The sequence below is a fragment of the Chanos chanos genome, chromosome 7, assembly GCF_902362185.1.
Source record: "Chanos chanos chromosome 7, fChaCha1.1, whole genome shotgun sequence".
Taxonomy (NCBI): domain Eukaryota; kingdom Metazoa; phylum Chordata; class Actinopteri; order Gonorynchiformes; family Chanidae; genus Chanos; species Chanos chanos.
In genome coordinates, this window is record NC_044501.1 from 31222779 (window position 1) to 31247932 (window position 25154).

Sequence of the window (25154 nt, forward strand, 5' to 3'; positions counted from 1 at the left end):
GCAGTTTTTAGCAGCTAGACAATAAAGACGTTGGGATCCACAGGAAGGGAACTTGACATTTGATGTCAGAGTTTTCTGCGAACGTGTATTACGTTTCACGTGGGGTAACAAGAAAACCCATGCCTGGTCAGACTGATCATCAAAGTCGTGTCAGAAAAGAGCACAGAGGGTCAATTTACCAGTTTAAAATGTCCCAAATACTGGATATGACTGATACACTGGGGTTCAAGACGACCGAGGGCACGTGGAAAGAAAACTGCTTTATGAAAAGCTCAAATCGACTCCTCGGGGCACACATAACTTTCCGGTTTACCTGCCGACCGGGGTGGCGACGGCGGTTCTCCTACCGCCTCGGTGTTTTGTTTCGGCACAGAGAGTCGAGAGGAGAGCGTGACGGATAGTTTAGATTTAAGATAAAGTCATCGTGCTTTCTTGTGGTCTCGAGGGATGACGAGCACGATAAAGTCATGGTGGTTTCTGTGGTTTCAAGGGATGATGTGTCGCAATACATTTTTTATTCAGCTTCTAGTAAAACACGGGACTAAACTGTTGTCATTATTTCTTTTTATACATTTCGCAGACGCTATACAGTTGTTAAATGTGATGGATGGTTTTGAGAGAAGATCTCATTCATCCATTTTCAAAGCTGTTTATCCTAATTAGGGTTGCATGGGGAGCTGGAGCTTATCCTAGCAGGGAAACATACTGGACAGGTCACCAGTCCATTGCAGGGCAGACACACAGACAAATACATTCATGCACACATTCACAGCTAGGGGCAATTTAGTATCTCCAATTTGACTTGCATGTCTTTGGACTGGAAACCGGAGCTCCCGGAGGAAACCCACACAGAACATGCAAACATGTAAACTCCACACAGAAAGGCCCGGCCAGGAATCGAACCCAGGACCTTCTTGCTGTGAGGCGGCAGCGTTACCCACTGTGCCACCGTGCCACCCCCCAGAAGAAGATCTGCAAACTTTTTTATTCATTTGCCTCATAATACAAGCTCACATGGTTACGGTTATTTTAATATATATATTTATGGATGTAAATTTAACAGACGAGATTTCAACTTAATTAATTTAACTCAATTCATTTCTTTTGCGTCTGTGAACCTTAAAAGACCATTTGTCTTGTCATGCAGCAAGTCTCCAGAACTCCCAATTCTGAATTTTAAAGGTACACCTGCACCTTCTTACGCTGTGTCTGATATAGCTCACCAAATCAACATTTAACCTAATTTCCAACTCTAAAAGAATGAGTAAGAACCACTTGATGGGTACTTCATGTCCTTTCCATATTTAGGAGGCACCGTGATAGTACCTGGTAGCACTGCTCCTGGTGTGAGACCAATCAGCTTTACGTAAGAAGTTCCTGGTACCGAGACATCTTTCTCTTCATCTTTTTCTGTTTCGGCCTCTTGGGTCTCTTCATCTTCATTGTCTGGCTGCTTGACCAGCGGCCTCGCCTAATCGGAAGATTAAACAATCATTTTAAAGGATGTTATGACAAGGATGAAGATAAAATTTCATGACACACTTTAATGAACTCATACTGAAAATTCTTTTAGTGAAGTAACACTTTACTAAAAGAGTAACTGATTTCTCACGTAGAGACCGCTGGGATAAAGTCATAGAAACATTTTTTTTTTTTTGAAGGTTCTTACTTGCTCAGGGAGGTGTAAAATAGAATGACATGATTCTGGGAACTCCGAGAGTGCCTTGTAGCCACTGCTAGCCACCTCTGGGTCCTAAAGAGAAACGGGAAAAAAAAAAAATAAGATAAAAAGCCTATTCTGTAATTTACTAGGGTTGGGAACAATTCTTTAAAATTTCTGACAGATCAAAGAATTTGTACTTGTTACCAATAGAAACGTCAACACTGACCCGATTGAAAGCGTATCCCCAAAGAATACTGACAGCTTCACTGCGGAATTTCTGTCAGAAAAAAAAGGCGGGGAAAAAAAGATCAAGGACACCAGTAAAACTTCAGACTATATTCAGCAAAAAAATATATTCCACAACTGTGCTCCAGTATGTCCCCATTCCAGCCCAGGGGGGATCCGTGGCACTTTTTCTCTACTCAGCACTAAAGTACTTGATTTACTTGACCAAAGGCTTAGCGATAAGTGAACACTTGCAAACGTGAAGTCTTAAGGGTACTCTCAACTTGAACCCGAGAGACGCTACGTAATTCGACATCCATCGTGTCGATTACGATTGGGTTCACGGTTAAAATAAAAATTAAAAAAAAAAAAAAAAAAAAAGAAAGCACAGGAGGTCGAGTACCTCATACTCCTCTGTCTTCACATTCAAGTGGGGCACCAGTGCCAGCAGCTCCGCCGTAGCCTTCAACACCAGGGGTCTGGAGTCACAGCTCAGTTTGGGTGAAAGGGCTTTCCATGTGGAACCAATATCGACCACCTGATTGGGAGAAAAACAACAACGGAACGGGCGAATCGAGCAGGAACGGCCTGGATTCTGAAAGCATGCTGCGTTGCGTGTTAAGCTGAAGACAAGTCTCCATCGCTGTAGTCTTTGATGGATCGCTTTTGACAGCCTCGTGCAATCAAAAGGAGTCTCTGTCACGATGCGTGAACATCCCGGCAGCAGCTACTGCAAAAAACGTCTAAAGCGACGCAAGGCCGTGCATTTTGGGAGCTTGAATACGCAAGCACAAAAAAAGTTTCACCCCCAAATAAACAAAAAAAAGGATATAAAAAAAACTAGAAAAAATCCAACTAAAGAACTGAAATACATGTGGGTGGGTGTGTTTGCGGGGCTGTGAACAAAGCAGTTCTCTGACCTCTGCTCGACAGAGCTCTTGGAGGGCCAGTAGGGCCATGGCTGCCGGGGTGGCTTGATCCTGTCTGCTACACTGGCCCAGAGTGTGAGAAATAGCAGCCAGCATATCTCCCCCATGCTGGTAAGGCCTGTAGGAGGCAGAGAAAAGAAATATGGAAAGGTACAAACTAAATAAGTCTATAATTACGGTTAGCTCCAGAGCTGTGTTGAGCTAAGTGAGGGAGGGTCAGTTTGCTTTTAAGAACAGGCGACGGCTGTCGAGGGCGGGTCGGTGAGGTGAGAGGAGAGCGAGAGGAGAGTGACAGTTGGTCGTGGCGAGGGGAGTCCTGACCTCTCTCGGCAGATGTCTCTCACGCAGGCGGCTCTGGCCAAGATCTGCTCCCACTGCGTCTCCTTCCCCACCACCGTGGAGGATTTTTCCAGGACCGCCATGAGTTTTTGCAGGTCAGGATACACTCTGTCCTATACACACAAGCGCATGCACATGCACACACACACAGAGAGAGAGAGAGAGAGATGGGAGCAACCATTACATCAAGTCAAAAGCTATGCTGTTATTTCCAGAGCCGGCAGTTAGTAAACGCTACAAATTAGCCTTTGCGTCATTAATCAACTTCAGACGACGTTGTAAAACAGCCGTGAAATATGACAACAAATAAGAGGTTGATCGCATTAAAGCAAATCTTATTTTCCAAGCTCTCTAACTGGACAGCCAACGAGGAGAGTGTAACTTTATTGCACGTCCTTGGCTTTTTTTTTCTTTTTTGGCTTATCAGCACAGTCGCAGCCTCTCTCGGGTGCCGTGTAACGAGTGTGATTTAGCATCCTCATTACTCAGTGGTAAAGGAAGATCGGCCCGTGAGTAAAGTTTCAGGAGGATATTAATCTGCCCATAAAAAAACAGAGGGGGCAAGGAAACGCATGCTTAACACGCCGCGACGCGGCGCGGCCGCGTACCGCCTCCGCTCGGAGAATTTTCGACAGATCCCAAAACAACTCCAAACTGGACCCTAGGCAAAGCTACCTCGGTTTACACGGTAAATCTACCGCCGCTGGAGCGATGGAGTTTAACAGACGGAGCAGTGTTACGACACTGTTATTTATCTAGTTTTATTGCGTTATGGATGACAGCTACGCTTCAGACAGGGTAAGAAATCACTGGTCCTTAATCATTAAGACATACCAAAACCACACGACCGCCCGTAATATAAGACGTATGGAAAATAAAAGTGAATGAAGGGTGAGAACTTGGAAAAATTACAGTGTTGACTTCTACGTTTAACCCAAGTGTTGTTTCAGTGAGGGTAATGGCATACCTCCTTTTCCCACAGGGCAGTCATTAAACGCAGAGACACGGCCCGCAGTTTGGGGTTGCTTCCCAAAGTCTGGAGAACATGAAGAACCTGTGGCACACAAAACTGGGGAAAAAAAAGAAAAGTAAAATAAAATAAAAGAAAAGAAAAAAGAAAAGAAAAGAAAAGAAAAGAAGAGAAAAATAGAAGAGACAGGGAGGGGTCAGCGACAGATCGCTTAGATGGCCGACCAACGGGCTTCTACGGCTGTCCCCCTAAGTGCACTTACATCTTAACCGAAAGGATCTTAGGATGAAATCTGGTAGTTTGAATGCTAAAATGTTACCTGCCTATTCTCTTAAGTACCGCTGAAATACTTTAATAACATTGGATATTGGTCTGTGAGTGCATTAGACTTCCTGTTATTTACTTAAAGGATGAGAACTGAACTGTGTTGGCAAGGGGTAACATTGTATCAGCGGGTTTAATAACCGTAAAAATCACGACCGCTTTCAGAGACCGGCGAAGTTTTTTTTTAAGGCGTACACGGGATAATCATGCGGGTCACATTACGGGTATACGGTCCGTGTTGATGGATGGGGAGCCACAAAACAATTTCCCTTTTTTATTTATTTTTTTTTTTTTACCTACATTTCATGCACTGTGACATTTCCTGTTTAAATATGCAGTCTGAGGGAAGACATTTTGATGATGCAGCGTTTTTTTTGTTTTTTTTTTCCAGGCAGTGAGCGAAATGTCAGAGCTCCCATACCCACATACTGTACATGCAGCCATTTAAGGAAAGGGAGGGGGGGGTCCTCTCTATAAATAATATGCATTGTGTAGGGAAGCAATGAATAACAATGGTGAGTATGACAATGGAGAAGTCAAGGTTTTATGGATGTGGCCGAGTATATACAGCCAGGTGAGCAGTTTCCATAGAAACAAGGAAACATAATTACATCCCAAATCCCTTTATATGCCAAGCTATCTGTGTTACTGCAAGCTCTGAAAAGATTCTTTTTTTTTTTTTTTCTCTTTTATAGTTCACAGCATAAGGAATTACTTATAAACCTTACAAGCCTTGAAAAACTAACAGAAACAGATGAGATGTGTGTTACAACACAATTTCTGCTGGCAGAACTGGCTAGCTGTATTGCATAAATAAGCTTGGCTTTATGTGGAGAGTATTAATGTGACGAACATCAGTGGTGAATGTAGTTGCGTTATTGATTGTACCTTGTGGGTTCCTAGTTTTGGTAAGGTGTAGAGTACAGAGTGAGACAGAGCTGGATCAGAAATCCTGTTCAATTTAAACATCAGGACTGGGAGAAGACAAGGGACCTAAAGAGAGAGAGAGAGAGAGAGAGAGAGAGAGAGGGAGAGAGAGAGAGAGGCCCATTAACAAAAAACACCAATGAGTACATATTTCAATAAGTGCAAAATTAAGAGGGAAAAAAGGTGGCAATGGGGACAGAGACATGGGGATAATTGATTAAATAAACCGATACTGAATAACAGGGCAACCAGAATGTGAGAAAGTGATTGAATAAGAGTGAATGAGTAAGACAGACAGGCAGATCGAGAGAGAGAGAGAGAAAGAGAGCCAGAGAGAGAGAGAGCGCAAACACCAAATTGCAGTGAGGCATGGAAGCATGTCTGCTCTTAGATGCTTTTTTTTTAAGGGGGTGGGGGGGGGGGTGTCTGCATTTTTGCACAATTCTTTTCACTGTTCTCATTACCGCTTCTGCTAAGCCCGCACAAGGCTGTCACAAGTGATCCATCTCTTTAGCGTGGACTTAGAGAATACCAGGATACCACATGGTGAGAAAGTACCGAGTGCTCCGCGAGCTTTGAAGTCGCTTCCAGCAGCGGGTTCGACTCCCCCTCACGCTCTCTCTCCCTCTCTCCGAGATTGCTGGTAGCATCTTCTTAAATTGTCCCGCGCTCTGTCGAGTACGGAGAACGTTCTAGCATTGGCGCGCGGCCCGGGTTTCCTCAGCTCTTAAGAATTGACGGAGAACATCCTGATGTGTTTAGCCCGAGGGCGGAGCTGGAGTCAAGCACCGAGGAATAGAGGAGGAGGTTTTCATCCGAGCCAAAAGAGTCAAATCCCATCTCTCAGCTCCAAATACAAAAAAAAAATTAAAATAAAATAAATCCAGTAACCGCACAAGAGAGGCTCGGGAAGAGCGTAAAGACCGCAACGCTTCCCGAAACCTCACGTCCGCGGTCTTCAAAGTGTGTGTTTTCGCAAACTCGCTTGACGGATACGTATGTCGATCATAAAAAGTGAACTGGAGAGCTCGGATCGACTTAGAGACCAGTCAGTGCTTCATAACATGTCACTGGTCTGAGAAGCGGACTGGAACTCTTTAACAGTTCTGCCAAAACTGGTCAGTAGTCACATTCAATTAGGCACAGGCGACGACTTGCTCAAAGAGGCCCTCTTAACACATCGGTAGCACCTCCCTCTAATTACTGATCTAGGATCAGCCGTGTTCCGTAGCTCACGCTGCTCTGGGGACTGTTGGTCACTCGGCACAAATGAGCCACTTCCCAAGCACACTTTGCTTGACCCCACGGAGTAGAGAACCTCAGGTCACTGCTTCCCTCCCCCATGTGGTATCTTAACCCACCCCAAGACGCTGTTCTAACCTCTGAACTAGGATTAACCCCGAACGTCCCACAATGCGCCCCTCCCTGGGCAGGCCGAGAGGGTGACCCGCCCTTCCAGCTCGGTTTCACCTCTGACCCCCCACAAGGCAGCCAATTAACAGCTCCAATGTGTGTCGATAAAGACGAACAGGCTAAGGTGTGAAGGTAGAATGGGGATGGTAAAAAAGAATTAACAAAAAGTGCAACTAACTGAATAAAAAAAAAAAAAATGATGAAGCAGTGGTAGAATAAAATATAGGGTGTTTGGGGTGATATTGTCTGTTGAATGGTGAAATATTATTTTCGCAATTTAGTTCACATTTGCCTAAGTGACAATAAGCAATTTCTAAATTTCATTCAAACCATTAGACAACACACTGTGAAGCCCATTACAAAAACAAATTGCAGCTCTTTCCTGAGAGCTGATTGGCTAACAGGCTTTAAACCAAGAGGGAGCAGAATTACGGAAGGATACATTTTTATGAAAACAATACTTTGTTAAAAGCCATATATCATAGGTATCTCTGTAGCTCAGAATGTTGTTACGTCTAAGGCTAAGCTGCAGTAGCTAATAAGGAGATTTCTCAGAACGTATTGGTTTTATATTGACCGTTGACAGGTCATGTCCTGTCTCCCCCATTGTCTGTGCTCCTCTCGTTAAAATCCACAGTGACAGATCTTTACAGTACGACCATATCTTGGAAGACCTTCATAAAATGGCCAAAAAAAAAAAAATCTTAAAAAGTTCAGCCCAAAACTTCATTGAAACGAGCTGTAATCTGTAATGTACACGTAAACTATAGACCTGCCCGTTGACCCATTTACTGGTCTTAAAAAAAGAAAAAAAAAAATCTAAATCTTTTAATAGGTAAGAAGAACGGACTTCACAAGTCCCTGGTTTCTGGTGGCAGGACACGCTGGCACCATCACCAATACAGCCTCATTTACATAAAGTACTTATCGCTTCCATTCCTGTGCACTGAGCATGTTGCCTAGCAACAGTGACATCTGCATGCTTAGTGGTCGGAGATGGAAGTGGTGGGGGTAAAGAGGAGGGAAAAGTGATTTTGCTCCACAGTAACGAAATTCTACCTCTGCACCCCATTAAAAAAGGAAAAGTAGGGGTGGGGAGGGGGGGAGTGGGGGGCTGGCAGAGGAAAAAATAGAGAGAAGGGGGAAAAAGAGAAAAAGAGAGAGAGAGAGAGAGAGAGAGAGAGAGAGACAGAGTTTGTGTGTGTGTGTGCGTGTGTGTGTGTGCGTGCACTTGAGAGAGAGAGAGAGAGAGAGTGTGTGTGTGTGCGTATGAAAGACAGAGAGACACAGAGAGAGAGAGAGAGAGAGAGAGAGAGAGAGACCATCACCTGTATCCCGCAGTTGAAAGACTCCTATTTAACCGAATTTGACATAAATGGATAATATGTGCCCAGGAACAAAATGTTCTCAGCGAAAATATCCTGGAGTTGCTCTTCGGCACTGACGCAACACGATTCAAATCGAAACATATGGAACTGACAATTCTATGCACTACTGAGTTAAATCTTTGTCTTGGAATTTCTGTGATACCGAGGCCTTTCAGAAGAAGAGGACGTTGCGTGCTTGCCTCTCACTTTCAGAGGAAAAACCAACGCAAACAAACATAGATGTAATTTAATAATAAATAAATAAATAAATAAATTAAAAAAAAAAAAATCAGCATGAGATACGGAACGTAGGAGATTCCCAAACGTAATTTGCTTACGGCGCCTCTCAGGCGTGTAATGAGACTGATTTAGCATCCTCATTACTCAGAGGTAAAGCGAACATCAGGCCCATGAGTGGAGTTATGGCCGGATAATAATCTGGCCATTAAAACGGAAGGGCACGAAGAGGCCCGCTAAAGACAACACAAGGCCGCACGCTGTAAAGAATACCAATAGGCTTGAGATGTTTAGTCCTTACTTAACACAAAGCCAAACCGGAGCCTTACATTCTCCCCTTTTTTTTTTTTTTTTGTCGAACAAATGTAATATATTAATATAACGTTAATTTTTCACGCGCGGCAAGTGGGTGATCGATGTGTAATCCACAAAAGGCACTTGGAAAAGCCCTTAAAACAAAACAAAGCAAACACAAAATTCAAAGAAGTCGTTCTTTTATAACTCGGTGCTGTGGGACCATAAGAACCAGCGTGAGATCAAATTAACAACCTCATCTGCAAAGTATTAAAAAAAAAAAATAAAACAACTTGTAACACCAGAATATGACAAACAGCCTAAAGGCACAGACTGATTGAATTGATTGGCTGATGATAATGTCTATCACTCCAGGCTTTACCTGAGCTGGGTCGATCTGTGCAATGGCTGCAGCCGTGTCCAGGGCCAACCTGCAGACGTTGCTCTCGCCGGTGAGGATGAGGTGGGTGACCAGGAGAGGCAAAGCGTCTGGAACACGCTGGCAGAAGGGCAGGACGGACTGGACGGAGTAGAGCCAATCGCAGGAGGCCACGGGGTTCGAGTGGAGGCGGAGTAAGATGCCAGAGCTCACCTGTAGCTCAGTGTACCACAGGCTTAGAGGCAACGTCAGCTGAGTTTTAACCTGGGAGAAAATGTTCGAAACACACACACACACACACACACACACAAATAAATAAACGGATAATGAAGGACCTGATACAGAACAGAGTCAAGCCAGCTTTGGATGAATGATTGGCTGGATGGCTGGATGAGATGAAAATGAAAACAAAATGAAATGGTTAGATGGATGGACAGATGGAGTCTTAATCCTGTAGTCTCGGCTTCAAGACAACATTAACCCAGCCTAAGTCTCAAACCCAGATGTCTATGTAGGTGTCTGGATATTTGGACTTAAAGTCCTGGTCCGGATTTGCGCATGAAGACATAGGCATTTAGGCAAAATAACGTATGCTAATGACAGAGTCTCTAACAACCTTTGACCTAGTTTAAACTAAAAAAAAATCCATGTTTTCTCATTGAATGGGATATGGTGTAACTGTAAGTCAAATGAGAATGGAGAACATAATGTTCTTTTGGTGTGTTTCATCCAATTTACTTTTGTGTTTCATATATATATATATATATATATATATATATATATATATATATATATATATATATATATATATACATATATATATATATATAATAAGGATCATCTTCAGTAGCAGGGCAAATTTTAAGCACAGTTTTGTAGTCTGTGGTGGTGCATTAAGTTACTTGTCACAACTAATCCAGAAGTCCAGTAAATAGCTGTTAACACATTTAAAGCACTTGTTACCAGTTAACACACGGTCAAGTCCTCTTTAGAATTTGACATTTAGTGGGTTTTCTTGGGAAAAACAACACACTCAAAGAGGAGATGACAAAAAAACGAACGTGCTTCATTACTATACTATCACACTCCCTAACCTTTTAACCACAGTTTAATTTTTCTACTGCTTTTATAGTGCAATTATTTTCCATTGAACACGGTGATAAAATGGAACCAAATTTACCATGGTTCACAGTGGTTTAAATGTTATTAATGGTAACAAACATGGTGCAACATATGAATAGTTTTTACACATTTGTTCTGTCTCTAATTTCCTGTGTACATAGGCTGATCTTGGTCTCCTTCAAGACTTCCATGGTCTGGATATGGATCTTGAGGGATTCTAGTGAGTGGAAGGGTCGTTGGACCTTCACCGTACCTGCTTTGGTCCGCAGGTCTCTCTCTGGACCGTTTGGAGCAGTGAATTGACCAGGTTCTGGTTTCTCGTCCTTGTGTGAGTGTCCATCAAAGCCTCCATCAGGGAGGAGGAGGCAAACACCTGCAACAGGGGCAACACCAACAGTGTGGAACCCCAGGGAGGCTTCTCATCTTCGGGGGGCACTATCTTTGCAGCTGTGCGGGACAGAAAACAACAGACAGCCAGTTCTGAAAAGGGAGTTTCTGCATTTTTGGCGGGGAAAAAAAAAGAAAAAAAAGGAAGTATTCACTAATATGCCACCCTGCTCTTCAACAAAGTCCCTAAAATTTACAATTCTTCTTAACTGCAGCAAGATAAAGCAATAATACGCTTATCCCTTCGAATGAAAGCTCTCTCTCTCTCTCTCGCTCATGTGGAAAACTGCATCATTGTGTCATCAAATATGTCACTAGAGGGGACAGAGGGCTTTACCGAGCTCCAGGAGGGCAGTCTGGTGCAAAGTCGAAGCTCGAAGCAGGAGCAGGGAGACTGCCATGATTGTTTGCTCTGATGGGAGGTCCTGTAGGCAGGAGAAATGTTTCAAGAAGAGACAGGCAGACACAGATGGAGTCTTTGAGGGAGGCGGAATGCAAAATGACAACTGCTGGAGGCTGGTGTGAAACCACCGAGGATCTTTTAGAGCGATACGACAGAAGGCTTTGAAGAGATTAGCATCACACCGTGAGCCCCGTTTGAAGTCGTCGTAGCGAGCCTCTCAGATTTTTGTCTGCTATAACAAAAAAACAAATCTCGAAGCCTGAGGGGAAACAAATACGCTTCATATAGAGTCGTTTTGTTTAGGAAGGGAGGCGGTTTTGCCTTTTGTTTCGGTATAGATACTGATACCCTTAAACGAAATGCGGCAAGGCTGTCAACAAAAATGCGAGAATTTTACTAACCTCTGATACACAGCTAGAAGAATAAATTATGAGGGTTTGTTTCGAGTGTTTGTCGAAGACATTGGTTTAAGAAGCGTTGTGCATTTAAAACAGAATCTCAAATATTCTTTTTTTTTTATGTAAATCACATATGTATCTGACTCACAGATAGGCTGAGAACAAGTTGCAAATGTTATGCTTACATGCATATCACAGCACGTCACAACTGTCAACTTGTGCAAAAAAAAAAAAAAAAAAAAAAGAAAATAGGTCAGGATTTTGTACTAGCACAAATTATTAAACATCTTATTCACAAATCCGACCCCTCGCCAGCTCAGCGTTCCCGTCCCATCCATCCCGTCCCGAGGGCTTACCTCAGAGCAGGAAGGCAGAAGCTGCTGGAGGGTATGGAGGAGAGGACGGAGTTCCCCACCCAGCTCCAGGCTGACTTGGCAAGCGCAGAGCAGCTGCAAAGCCAGCTTGGCTCGCTCTGTCCTCCAGAGCTCCGAGTCGGAGAGCAGAGCCGGGCACACAGCCTCTGCCAAGCAGCCTATCTCCACCACGGCCATCGCGCTGTCCACCTACGGGGGCAGAGGCGACGCGGTGAATGCATCCGTTACGGGGCCGAGTGTCGGGTACAGAGGGAATTATCACTCTATGGATGATTAATGGACCGTCAGGGTTAGGACGAGAGTTAAGAAAAGAAGAGTTTAAAAAATAAAAGAAGAAAGGCACAATTTGGACATTTTATTCGCTATCTAGATCAAGTATCATTGAAATGCTGTCTCCCATACTCAGGATACATGCATATTGCACTGTGTGGACCAGGGATGGGCAAATCCGGTCCTGGAGGGCCATGGTCCTGCTGTTTTTCTTGTTGACCAACTAAATACAATCTGTGATTGGCTGAAGAGCGTGCACACCTGTTTTCAAGGTGAAAATCAACAGGTAGCTGAGAGGTGAAAACAAAAACCGGCAGGACACCGGCCCTCCAGGACTGGATTTGCCCAACCCTGGTGTAGACTATTTTGAATGTGTGCGGGCTGGCTGTTCAATATCCTTGGGCTAACCTGCATGTGAGGAATCAGGTCAAGGAGACACAGTATGAGGTTTTGGAGCACCACCGTGTTGGGGTAACCCAATCCTTGGTCCCGGTCGGGGCGGGATTCCTCTCGCTTAGGCAGGAGTACGCGGAGGATGCTGTGTCTGAGCAAGGCATTCTCAGCCAGTCGCTGAGGTTCGCAGAACAGATATCGAAGGAAAGGAGCCAACATGGCCACGTAAGCAGGCTCATTTCTACAACACACACACACACACGCACACACACGCACACACACGCACACGCATATGCACCAGACACAGCAAATTCTAATTTAAGAAATATTCTCATAAAATGAGATCCTAACTTTACCAATAAAATTTAAAACAAACTGTCCCATAAATGTCAAGTAGCCTGGATATGTGTCAAGGTGACATGCAATATCTACATGTACTAATGGAATAATCTAATTTTGCATATTACTTATCACAGGAATTTCATGGAAAGAATATTTTTACGTAGTCAAGGCTTTGTCCTGTTGTGTATTTGAGTTGGTGTTACTGAAGTGGAGGACTTGTTTTGGGGAAAGTTTTTGGTTTCAGTGAGAGAGCGTGTCTGTTTTATCGCTTGCTCGAACCCTGTTGTGCGGGCACAGCACTGAAAGGAAGCGCAAACCTGTCAACAGCCTGCTGGATAAAGTCATCAATCTCCTGAAGCAGCGCGGGCCAACAGTCTGGACGATTCTCCAGCACCGTGATGTAAGGGTGGGGGTAACTCCTGCCTCACACACACACACACACACACACACACACGCATGCACACACACATAAGCACACACGCACACACACGTAAGCACACACGCACACACACATATACGCACACACGCACACACACATATACGCACACACACATAAGCACACACACGTAAGCATAAGCACACACGCACACGCACAAAATCATGTTAACAAGCGCCTCGATCCACAGACTGAAACAACATACCCAATAATATGATAACGCTGAGGTACAAAAGTAATAAACGCACAGAGCGGAGGTTTTCCGACACTGAGACAACAGTACGGGTGAAAACATAACTACTGTGTAAGCCCTTGACACAACATTCTCCTCGTATTAAGCTTAACTCATTAAAGCCACAGTGTGTGGAGAAAGAGGTTCAATATGGGGAAGCAGCAAGCATAAAGGTCACTTTGAAAAAGCAACTGAGACCCAGTTTCAGTTCAAATGACAAAGCCATGCTATGCTTCCAAGCTCAGCCTACAGACTACTGTATATCAGCTATCTGATAACTGGGGGTTTAGGCCAACTAAAATCAGACCACCTAAGAGGTCCCTCTCCACAACAAAGTCCCTGTCAACATCTACAAATGGTGCTACTGTCCCGGTAACAGGATCTTGGCGCTACGAGACCCGAAAAGGACAATGAGGAGGCACAAAAAACATTACACAGAGTACCTCTGTGCCCCCCTGACCCCACAGAAAGACTGAACCCCGGGCCTCCTTCTCCTCCTCCTCCTCCTCCTCCTCCTCCTCGCATCTCTAGCCGCCGCCCCGAGCAGAGAGAGGGACTGGCGTCAGCAGGGCTAAACCCAGCCTGAGACCTGGCCCAAAGCCCACTGGGGAAACAGAGGGTCCATGGTGAACCTCGCGGTCCAAAAGGGACACTTGATTCTACAGAATTACAACATCCAGAAAAAACAAACAAAAGGAGGACTCAAAGCCTGGCCGGTGGCAGATTCGCTGAGCGCTCTACCGCGGTCTCCCGTAACTGCTCCGCGCACACCGCGCGTTCAACCCGCATAATTTGTCTTGGGGTCACAATTACGTTCGGTGTTTAAAATACGGCATCGTCTCTGTTACGGAGACACAGAGCAGCAAATTGCAGATGTCACATGGTCACATGGATGGACAGATCTCTAGGGAGAGTAAGAATGACTGAAACTTGCTATAGAGAGTCTATTCTTTCTTTCTCTCTCTCTGTCTAGTCTTTGAGCGTGATTGATCTTCTTTCTGTTTTGTCTGGCTGTAAGCTAAGGGGCGTGGAAAACGAGCATGTATATTATCCTTTTTCTTCCCTTCTTCCCTTTCATCCTTCATTTAAATCAATTTATAGCGTCTTGCGTAAAATGTATCTAAGAATAGATGCTAAGTAAGTTCACTTTGCCTCATACTGTTTATTGAGGTAAAACAACTCGTGTTCATGGACATGTCTGGAAAACAGTCACCGCTCAAACTGCACATCTTCATAACCCTCTTTATAATTTTACAATCTGAAATCTGAACGGGCCCTCCCGCCTAATTTTCTTCTGATGTTCTTGTGTTTTATTCTTTTTGAAAGAAACCAGACAAAAAAAAAAAGTTTTCTTTTTTTTTTTTTCTCTTCTCCCCATACTGGATATCAAATAGAAATGAATGACACTGTTTTGAAAGTTTGGATAAGATCAGACGCAGGCTCCGAAAAAGAGAGATGACTTTCATAAAAGTTAATAAACAACTCCACGCTCGTGCACCGCAGAGGCGCCGGCCACGAGGGGATTTACTACAAAAACGAATGTTCAAAAATCATCCAAAAACGTGTTTGAAACAACCGTATAAGAGTCACGAGATTACAAAAGGCTCGGTTTATTCTCGAGAGAGGCTTGACATGAAACAACTTCAACCAGAAAGCGAAACGATTCACAAACCATGTAACCACATCACACCAGACATAACAAAGGGGGTTTACAAAAAAAAAAGGTGCGTCTGCTTATGTTGTCTCTCACGTGGGACACAACACAAACCAGCCGGGTCAGGCCGAAAGGTTAGAAGCCAGTGTTGACAAGGGGTAAACATGGCATCAGTCATCGCAAAGTCTCCTTTAAGGGTGTCCAAATCGGAAGGAAGCCCTCTCGTGCCGAGGGCATGCCTGTCCGCTTCTTCTTAGGGCCTGTCGCTCAAGCTAGACAAAGGAGACAGGGTAGCCCCCCCCCGCAAACCGTCGCACCTATACATCAATCTATCTGTGTCTCGCTGTTGGTTACTCTATGTCTCAGCTCCAGGACAGGGTCAAGCCATTGATCAGATCCTGCCTTTGGGCAGACTGATGTGCCATTACCTGCTCTCAGGGCCAGACAATGACTGGACGGGCAGCAGACGGCCGCCACAGTTCAAAGGCAAGTTCATAAACAAAGCCTGGCAGACAAAACAAGTGCAGGGGAAGCAGCTCCGGTTGTAGCCAGACAAACCTGACACACTTGGGAGGATTATAAGCGGCAGTGAAGGCTGAAATCTGAAACTTCAACCACGTATTCCCCTTATTTGGTGAGCGCCACGGCAGAGAGGAAAGTCACTCACACAAAAGGCAAACTCAAAAAAGGCTTGCAGTATTTTCTGAGAACTCCTTTAAATTGTTAATGCAATGGGCCTTTTAAGAACAATGTTGCTTAATGGAGAAATCATATTTGGTTCGAAATAATTCTACGGCACGCGCGAGACAGTCCCACAATGATCAGAGCTGGAAGTAAAATCACGACATACGTTCTGAACCGTGTTTTTTTTTTTTTTTTTTCCTTCGGCGAGGAAAGGGTTAACAGAGCATAAGGGAAGCTCGGAGCAGACGGGAACGCGCCATTGGGCTGTTCCCCCGAACCCCTCCGCTCACGCTGGGTGTTTAAGTGGCTTAGTGACACCGCGGCAGATTGGATGGGGCAGAAACGGGCAGACGGCCACAATGGGCACCACTGGGCACCCTTCATTAATCCTGAAGCCCTCCCAGTAACCGACCAGTGCCAGGCGTAAGGCACCAATCATAGCCGTCTACCCATTCATCTTCTCGCCAGGGAGTGGCTGAGACAGATAGTGGGGGTGGAAGAGAGAGAGAGAGAGAGAGAGAGAGAGAGAGAGAGAGGGAGAGAGAGAGAGAAATGGAGAGAGAAAGAGAGAGCAAAAAAAAAAAGAGTTGGCGTTCCTAGTGGCTTAATTCTCTTTACTGTAACTGATTTAGAGGGGCCGCGGAATCGAGCTATAGGTTCACTTCAAAGTGCGTAGTCTGTGGGAGATTTAATACAAAATGCCTGGATGAAGGCTGTATGGTTTCACTCATAGGAAGACGTTCCTTTCTGTTTTGCTGCACCGGGGAAGGTAGGAGGTACAGAAACTGCTCATATTCATTTTCTCCCTGAAACTTTTATCAGAACCCTAGGCTGACCCAAGTGAAAACTAATCCTGAGAATGACATTTGACCTGTAGTTCACCTTTTCCTTCATTGGGGAGGACTTCTCTTTTTTTTCCCCTCTTAAGACCGACACTCATTAGGCTCTCGTTAGGATGAACAACTGACAAAGAGTACTCGTTGCTTTTCCTTGGTGACATTACGGGACAATTAAGGACTGAGGGCCGAAGGCTGAGGTTATCTTCGTCTCACACCTCCCTAACGCTCTCCTGCTGTTGACATGGCGATGACCCTCATCTTCAAAAAAAAAAAAAAAAGAAAGAAAGAAAGAAAGAAAAAAAACAAAGCCAAAAAGACCTCTATTTGGTTTGGGTGTTTAGCTACTAGCTAAACTAAATCTCTAGGGTGTGGTCCTCTCTTAACCTGCATGCTGTGAAATTCAATTAGCGCATAGCGTTTAAAGCCAGTCAGCATGGGCTGATTTCATCGTATTAGCCAAATTAGACATTTATCACCATTAATGAGATGTCCCCCTCGAGGAAACAACTGGGTTGATCATATGGAGAGATCAATTTCAGGACAATAATTCACTAATGTCTGTTCCAAAGGGATGTGTGACCTGACCTCCACTGCTCCTCCTGTTTATTACCCTATAACTTATGTCCGTCTGGTAATAAGAACGGAATAATTTTATTTATCCGGAACATTCCCTAGTGTAATAGAAACATGTCGAAAGGTCCTTAAAGTGAAAGTATTTGGGTTTTATTTGATTTTGTGGGAAGATGGATTCACTGTCATACCGAATGTAATGGAAGTATGAGATTAACTGACCTGATAGAGTAGGGGCATGTGAAGGGGGTTTCTTTATCCTGTTGACTTGTTTGAATCTGGAGCAGTTTCCCAATCACCTTTAGTAGGCCCTGCACATTCCTGTCAAGTACAAACAAAAACATGAATATCGATTTAAAAAAAAAGTACAGTTCTGCGCTCTGTCAAAGTATAGCTTGTCTGAGATTCATTCAGCTGGTTCTGGGCCTTAGACACAGCTCAAAAGGAACTAGCAAGAAAGTGAACATTGTGACCAAGATGGAGTCAAGACAAGAAAACTATTCTTTTTTTATTATTATTATTATTATAATTATTCCTGAAGACCTACATCACTTAGCATAAATTTAATGCAAGTTGACAACAACCATACATACTGGTTGTGGAAGGCAGTGGGGGAGAGAAAGAGGGGGAGGGGGGGGGGGGAGAAGGAGAGAGAGAAAGAGAGAGACAGAAGGGGAGAGAGAAAGAGAGAGAGAGAGAGAGAAGGGGAGAGAGAAAGAGAGAGAGAGAAGGGGAGAGAGAGAGAGGGGGAGAGGGAGAGAGAGAGAGAGGGAGAGAGAGAAGGGGAGAGAGAGAGGGGGGGAGAGAGAGGGGGGGGGGGGGAGATTCTTCCGTGGGGTTGATGCGTTCAGATCTCAGAGACAGTGTCTTCGTCCCGTCGTGACAGTACGTAGGTCGAACGCTCCTCATACGTCCTAAATCACTTCAGGGTGACAGCGAGAACCGTGCTTTCCTTTTCATCCCAAGCCTCCTCTTTCATAGCGTACGCTTCTCTCCGTCTGGGTGCCTGCGAGCTGCCCCCCCCCCCCACCCCCACCCCCCCCCACTCCTCGTCTCCCCCTTTTGGGTTTGACTACTGTATATATTAACCAAGGGAGGATATCACTCCTCAGTGACAGCAAATTCATCTGCATTGCTGCTTTCATCTTCCAAAAACCCAAAGCTCGGCAGAGCTCTTAAATGTTGAAACTAAAAGGTAACCGGCGGTGAGTTCGATTATTCGCATACTCCGTGCAGCAGAAACTAAAGAGGAGCGCAGAACGCCCACTGGGCACAGATGCGCAGCGTTAGCTTAAAAACACATGCGAATCCTCACCTCAATGTGTCAGACCAGACGCGAAAATGGAGATGTACTGGATTTTTTTTTTTTTTTCTTTTTTACATTTTTATTTTTTTAAGTGCTTCCACCTGGTTACTGTATTAACTCCAAGGAGATGAATTATACAGGCAGTAAATTTGCGTTTTCTTGTGTTTCCACAGAGTGGTAATATTTCAGTTCGAACCACGTGCAACTGTGGACCAAACACGAGGTCGGTTCAAGCAGCAGACGACAGACGCAGGCTTAAGCCGCGTCCCTCTCCTCTCCCTCTCTCTTTCTACGTTTTTTTTTTTTTTTTCCGCCCGTTCGTCTACATATGCAGATGTACGTTGCCGAGTTGTTTCATCGCTTGTCTGTCCCCAACCTACGTGTCTACGAATGAGCAGTGAGAGGTGTGTGGGACTATAATCACATAGCAGCATAGCCAACACAAGATTAAAACTGCCTCCACACAAAGCTGATCGTCTGAAAGGCACCAAAATGAACATTTACATTGAATTATGAAAGCTGTGTATTCTTTCAGGACAAGGGAATAAACCAAATCCCCCCCAAATTTTGATTGTGGTGGGGGGGGGGGGGCCACGCCAACTTGAGCAGCATACAAAAAAAAAACCAAAAACAAATGTTCTATTTCTTGTCATTTTTCCTGACGCGTTTGAAAGCCGGGGAGCCTAAATAGGTCGGATCTCCGTCGCGGGCGTGAGGGAGTTAATGGGCTGAACAATTATGAGTCATGAGCGCAAACGATTGCTATTCTCAGACACATCAGTTGGATGAAATGGGGATATTTTAACGTCTACCGTCATTTCAAGGAGAACATTACTTGACCAAGGACTGCAGCAGAAGCGGATTCTCATTGGGTTTCAGGCAGTTTACAGGACACCTCTGGGGTCCATTTTGTGACAATAGTCATTGCATCAGCAGGACTGATAGCCAGTAGTCAGCCGCCTCATAAGAAATATTTGACCCTTCTGTCACATAACGGTGATATAACTTTCATCATGGGAGACCAGTAGTATGAGCACTACATAAAACAAACATTTATCACAGAACCGGGAGTTAAAATAGAAGCTTTCTGCTGATTTTGATTTTATCTGTATCATGAAATGGCATCGACAACACAGACGATTCTTATATGGTTCGTATATTCTGTCCTAAATGAAGTGCATTTGTGTGTGTATATTTGTGTATGTGTGTGTGTGTGTGTGTATGTGTCTGCTGCTTTATTCAAAGAGTTGTAATGATGGTGCATCCACAGAACAGGGCAGATCAGTTGTAGACAGAAGGGGAGGGACTCAGGCTTGGGAATGTTGATAAGAAGGGATGTAGCTGGGTGGGAAGGGTGTGGTTCATAGCTTTGGTCTTTCGTGGTAAAGCCCAGAGAAGAGCAGGTCTTAAGTACCTGGCTGAGGGCAGGAGGTTTAAAATGCTGTTGAGCACGTAGTGCAGCTCAGCGTGGCCTTGCTCCACCAGCAGCACCAGGGCCTCACAGCAAGCAGTGCGGACCACTCCAGTGTCACTGCAGCACTGGTCCCACAAGGCCTCCAGAGCCAGACTCTGAAAGAGAGAGAGAGAGAGAGAGAGAGAGAGAGGGAGAGAGAGAGAGAGAGAGAGGGAAAAGGGGAGAGGGGGAAAGAGGGGGAGAGAGAGAGAGAAAGAGAGGGAGAGAGAGGGAGAGAGAGAGAGAGAGAGGGCTTTAAAAGAATGATTCCCAATCTCTCAAGACAGAGCTGCCTAGTCTAATATTACAAATATTTGCTTTGCACAAGCTATAGCAAAAAGTATTACTCAAGGATCTGTCTATAACATAAATCTTTAGCAAACAATTGCTTTCAGCCGTATAAGGAACAATAAACAGACAGTAACATTAATTGGAATAGGAGCTGGTGAATGGAACCTGCAGTGCGTTTGTGGGATGGCACCCACCTGTGTGGAGGACTGAGAGATTTTTTCATTTTGCCCTTTTTCCTTCAGCACAGTCGTAACCAGACTTCTCACCGCCTGCGGACACAAAGAAAAAGGCAGAAACAGAACGTAAAGGCTTCCTTCATCCAAGCTGCAACACAAAAATCGTCTTACAGCAAAGTGAGATGAACACAAACAGCACCGTCTTAATTGAGTTTTGTTTTTAGTTTTTTTTTTTTAACCAAGCTTTTATTAAGCTGTTTTTTTTTTGTTTTTTTGTTTTTTACTCAGCAGTGTACGGCTGAAAGTCAAATGAATCCAGTGTTTTTACCTGCGCTTGTATAAGAGTGCTGGGAAACTCAAGTCTCTTCTTCAAACTCTCAGACATCTTCACACATCAGTGTAGCTGGCCTATCCTGATAGAGAGATAGAGAGAGAGAGAGAGAGAGAGAGAGAGAGAGAGATCAACCTTATAAGCTACATCCCTAAACGCACAGTAGTTTTGTTTTGTTTTGAGGGGGTTTTTTTTGTTGGTTTTTGTTTTGAGTACAACATTGACAGCACTGATCAAACCACTGAGTAGTTGAATCAGGTGTGCTGGAGTTCAGTTAGAGGAAAAAAAAAAAAGTGCTGCCCAGCTGGTTACACAGGGCAGAGCTGAGAAAGTGATCCAGATCATTGAAACATGAGCCGGCAATGGAACTGAATACTTTACAGGGTGGCCTACTCCACAACACTGTGAAGATGTCAATAAAGCCATCTAACTCTCTCTCTCACACACACACACACACACACACAGCTAATCTCTTTAAATAGAAACATTTTGTCCGTAATTACAAGTATCCGATGACTTTTGGCAAGAGGACAATACACAACAAAGAAAGAACAAGCTATGTGACTCACAATCAAGTTTCGCAATCAAGTCAGAATTATGAAAGGTGGGTTACTTTGAGAAAAAATAATAGGCACGTTTAAATGAGTGAACAAAGGACTCTAAGGACAGGAGAGTCCACATAATCTCTTTCACATTCATTTAGTGTTTACACCCCCACAGTCCAAATGACTCTTGACCTTATTTTCTGTGATCACAGGTGTTTTAGTCACCTCACCAGACCAAGCACAACAGGTGAAACCAGATCCAACGCTGCCTTCAGGGTGATGCCGACACCAGATGAACGAATTCAAACTAGTGTATTCCTGTGAGGGTAAAAACAATCCTCCCTCAAACAGTCAAGTCACCCCCCCCCCCCCCCCCCCCCATGAAAACCAACCCCAGAATCAACAGATAAGACAGAGACTGACAGGTGGCACGGGGAAAGCAGCAAATTCTGACATCAATGGGATGCATTATTCAGAGCACACCTTTGCCCGTACTCTGCCACCAAGATGCTGACGCCTGAACTTTTCCTGTCTCAAGTTATCTCATAAGGAATGACAATGTAATGCCAATGAGGGGAGCAGCTGCTTGCCTGACTGACGCAGACTCATGGCCAGGGGCAATGCATACATGTAGGTTAGTTAGTTCATATGAGAGAGAGAGAGAGAGAGAGAGAGAGAGAGAGAGAGAGAGAGAAACACTGAAATGCCCCTCTAACCCTGCCCCACCCTCCAGAGACTGATAACTGACAAGCCAGCACAGCGTAGCTACAACCCCACTACCTGCTGCATCCCAACCAGGACTGACACCCATCTCATAACCCAGCAAACCACCACATTACAGGAACAGACAAACCAGGTAGGTTTAGCTGTTATGTACTAATTGTAATAGAGGAACTAATGTTGCGCTGATGGCCTACCCTTGCGTGAAAGAAGCCATTCATCTCTTTTGTACATAAACCAAATGTCCCTCACAAATAATAACCTAACAATTACTGTAACTGGCATTAACAAGAAGATGGACAGCTAGAAAAAAACTGAGAAGGTAGAGATTAGCTACATGTGAGTTTAAAAAAAGTCATTGTCAAAAGGTAATTTTAGGTTAAAGTTTGTTTATTTCAATGTGACTGACAGTGTTTAGAAGACAATGTTTTATTTATTATTATTTTATTTTTGTTAAAAAAGAAAGCTCAACGCGGATGCGTGTTGCTTCTCGTGGAGGACTGCTCAAGCGACACAAACATTCAACTTTGTTTGCTTTGTGTCAACAATGAAATTCCCTGGCACTACACTCGACGAGTTAGATCAGTGTTCTACAGTGAGTTTGACGACGTTACACCCTAAAAAACGTCTGTAAGAAACCGTTTGGGTTATTCTAAGACCTCCAACCGTGTAACAGACAGGTTTGCTTGTGCACATCATAGTACAAGCATCGCTGTCAGCAAAGCGTAGAACTAAAAATATTCCAGGGATTTCTACGCAGCTTTTACTTGTCTGCAAACAATGTAGTCAGCCCTGTAGTGCTTGCTCTGCAATGCCAGTGTGCTGACAATAATGCTACATTGTGACCATTCCTAAGCTGCAGGACAGTGGTTAGGTGGCTATAGTTTGGCAACTGTAACATTCCAACCCGAAAACTAATCAGGTAAATGAACTTCGAAAAAATACCATCATCGTAAATCTAGGTATGACGTGGTATGACATGAGGTGAACGATAAATACTATGTTAACTTCAGGTCAAGCCGTTAACTAATGAACTAGTTTTCATTAGAATGACAGTTAACGAGGCCGGGTCTATTTAAGTTACACAGCATTCGCCAACTGGACAACTACCTGGACATCAAAAGGGCTGGAAAAACTTGGATTACAGAGTCTGAGGAGCATTCGTCAGGTTCAGTACTAGCTTGCTAAATAACTTTTTTCTGCTGCAAGCTAGCTATGCTGAACTACCGGTGTCCGATCCAACCAGTCATAGCAAGGGAGCAAAGTAAGGTAGCTAATGTCATAAAACGTCCAGATGACTCCATTCAGTTGCACGGAAATCAGTCCAGAAATAGACAAAGATAAAGACTAACGTAACAGTACTGCGGAAAAATATAGACGTGTGTTGAGAGCATATAAAATGAATGTCTTATAAAATGAATAGCCTTACCACACACATTTCCATTAGCACACTGAATTTCTTAAGTTCACTGACTAACGAACCGCTATCCCACAACTACATGCTTTTACGGTGCGCGAGTAGGACCAAAAATATCAAACCGCAATTCGGTTTGGAGTGCTACAACTGTGCGTACATGAATAACATCGGTTTTGTGGAAAAATATGTCTCCAGAAGGCACTCTGACATACAAAGTTCCCATGTCAAATTTTAAGCACAAAATCATCTCCATAATAACTTTTTTCGAGCACAGTTCGATTGTTCCGTTTCATACTGTTCCCATGGCCCTTCTTCTTAGAAAGGAGTTCTGTCATTTTTCGAACAGCTATCACGAAAATCAGAAAATTTTCAAATAAATTATAATAGGTCCACTCAAACATCACGATAATTCTGCAGAGATATTAATATATCTCGTTTAAGAAGCCCTAAGCCGAATTTATGCTTTACAAAAAGACAATGGGCGTCCCGTAAATTGTACGAGATATAACTGTGAATTTAATTTTGAGGTTTATATATTTATAAGTATATGAATACAACACACACACACACACACACACACACACACATATATATATATATATAAACATGACATTTATAAATTTGTAACATTTCGAACAATGATAAAACAGGGCAAACTCATACAAATGAAGAGGAAGAGAGGGAGAGAGAGAGAGGGAGAGAGGGGCTTACATTTTCTATCCTTTCCTTTTTTTTCTGTCACGCAAATCCAGGGACCTTGGGTCTGGATTTCAGTGACCCTTTGGCCAATGTCCACCGGCAATTTAAAAGCAGTTCGTTATTCACTCTGTCACACAGCATCAACTCTGCACCATGGCCCATCTGATCTCCTTGGTTCGTTTCTTTGTCACTCTCTTTTCCAATAAAGGTAATCCTTGTCAGATTAACACTTCAGCACTGCACTACGCCATTATTCCCTCTTCTCAGTCCGATCTGTGGTAAGAACACAAAACCCCTCTCCACAGCTCTGAGACTCTTCGGAATAACTGTTGGCTTGTGCATAGAATATCTAATAAGTTTTTCCGCGGCCAAGAATAAAGATATTCACCTGGACTCTTGTGTGACAAGAATTTTAAAGATTCTCCCCTCCCCCCGGACCAAAACGCTGATATTTTTATTTTATGCAGAGTTAATTTACCGAACGATATCCACATCAATTAATTTATTCATTTGGTGCGAAAGGCTTATTATTTAGTAAGGGAAAAAAGTTTATCACGGTTATGTCTAAGATAACCACTATGAGGCAACACGGCGGCAGTTATTCAAATTAAACAACTCGCGTTTAATTTGGAGATTGTGTGTAGGCCTACGTATCAGACACGTGTCTCTGCCCTAAGTGTTCATTGTCAACACAACAGTTGTTGACTGGTTTATGCAGAACAGACCGCGTGCTCGACTTTTCCAGTGTGGTACAAGTGGAGTTAACGCTTCTTAGGACCGGAGAGGTTTTATACGGACTGAATGCAGCATGACATTGGTTTTCTGCGCGTTCGCGCTGTCTCATTGGTTCGCTTTTCCCACCGCACTGTCTACAGCTCTTGTCCGAGCACAGAAACGGCGCATGCGTCTTACTTTACTCCTCAGCCTTTGAAACTCGGGTTGAGTTCAATTAAGAGACCATGTCCGCCATCAGCCGTCTGCAGTCCTCTGTCTCCTCATTTAAACCAAATTCTCCATGAAATAGCATTATCGCGTGGCCTCAAGA

General features: G+C 44.0%; 1 protein-coding gene across 1 annotated transcript in view; it reads right to left on the minus strand.

Moving 5' to 3' along the window:
• The window catches only part of focad (focadhesin), a 42629-nt gene extending 21818 nt beyond the window's left edge, over window positions 1–20811 (minus strand). Inside the window, exons 1-18 of the mRNA XM_030780253.1 lie at window positions 20726–20811; window positions 20416–20490; window positions 19892–20046; window positions 17394–17492; window positions 13074–13175; window positions 12430–12655; window positions 11734–11940; window positions 10914–11001; window positions 10443–10636; window positions 9071–9331; window positions 5339–5443; window positions 4124–4225; window positions 3139–3269; window positions 2809–2935; window positions 2292–2426; window positions 1890–1940; window positions 1670–1753; window positions 1327–1471 (exon numbers count right to left, since the gene is read on the minus strand). Of these exons, the coding sequence (XP_030636113.1) occupies window positions 1327–1471; window positions 1670–1753; window positions 1890–1940; window positions 2292–2426; window positions 2809–2935; window positions 3139–3269; window positions 4124–4225; window positions 5339–5443; window positions 9071–9331; window positions 10443–10636; window positions 10914–11001; window positions 11734–11940; window positions 12430–12655; window positions 13074–13175; window positions 17394–17492; window positions 19892–20046; window positions 20416–20490; window positions 20726–20782 (2344 nt within the window). The 5' untranslated portion in view covers window positions 20783–20811. The remainder of the gene's footprint in view (window positions 1–1326; window positions 1472–1669; window positions 1754–1889; window positions 1941–2291; window positions 2427–2808; window positions 2936–3138; window positions 3270–4123; window positions 4226–5338; window positions 5444–9070; window positions 9332–10442; window positions 10637–10913; window positions 11002–11733; window positions 11941–12429; window positions 12656–13073; window positions 13176–17393; window positions 17493–19891; window positions 20047–20415; window positions 20491–20725) is intronic.
• Window positions 20812–25154: the final 4343 nt, after the last annotated feature.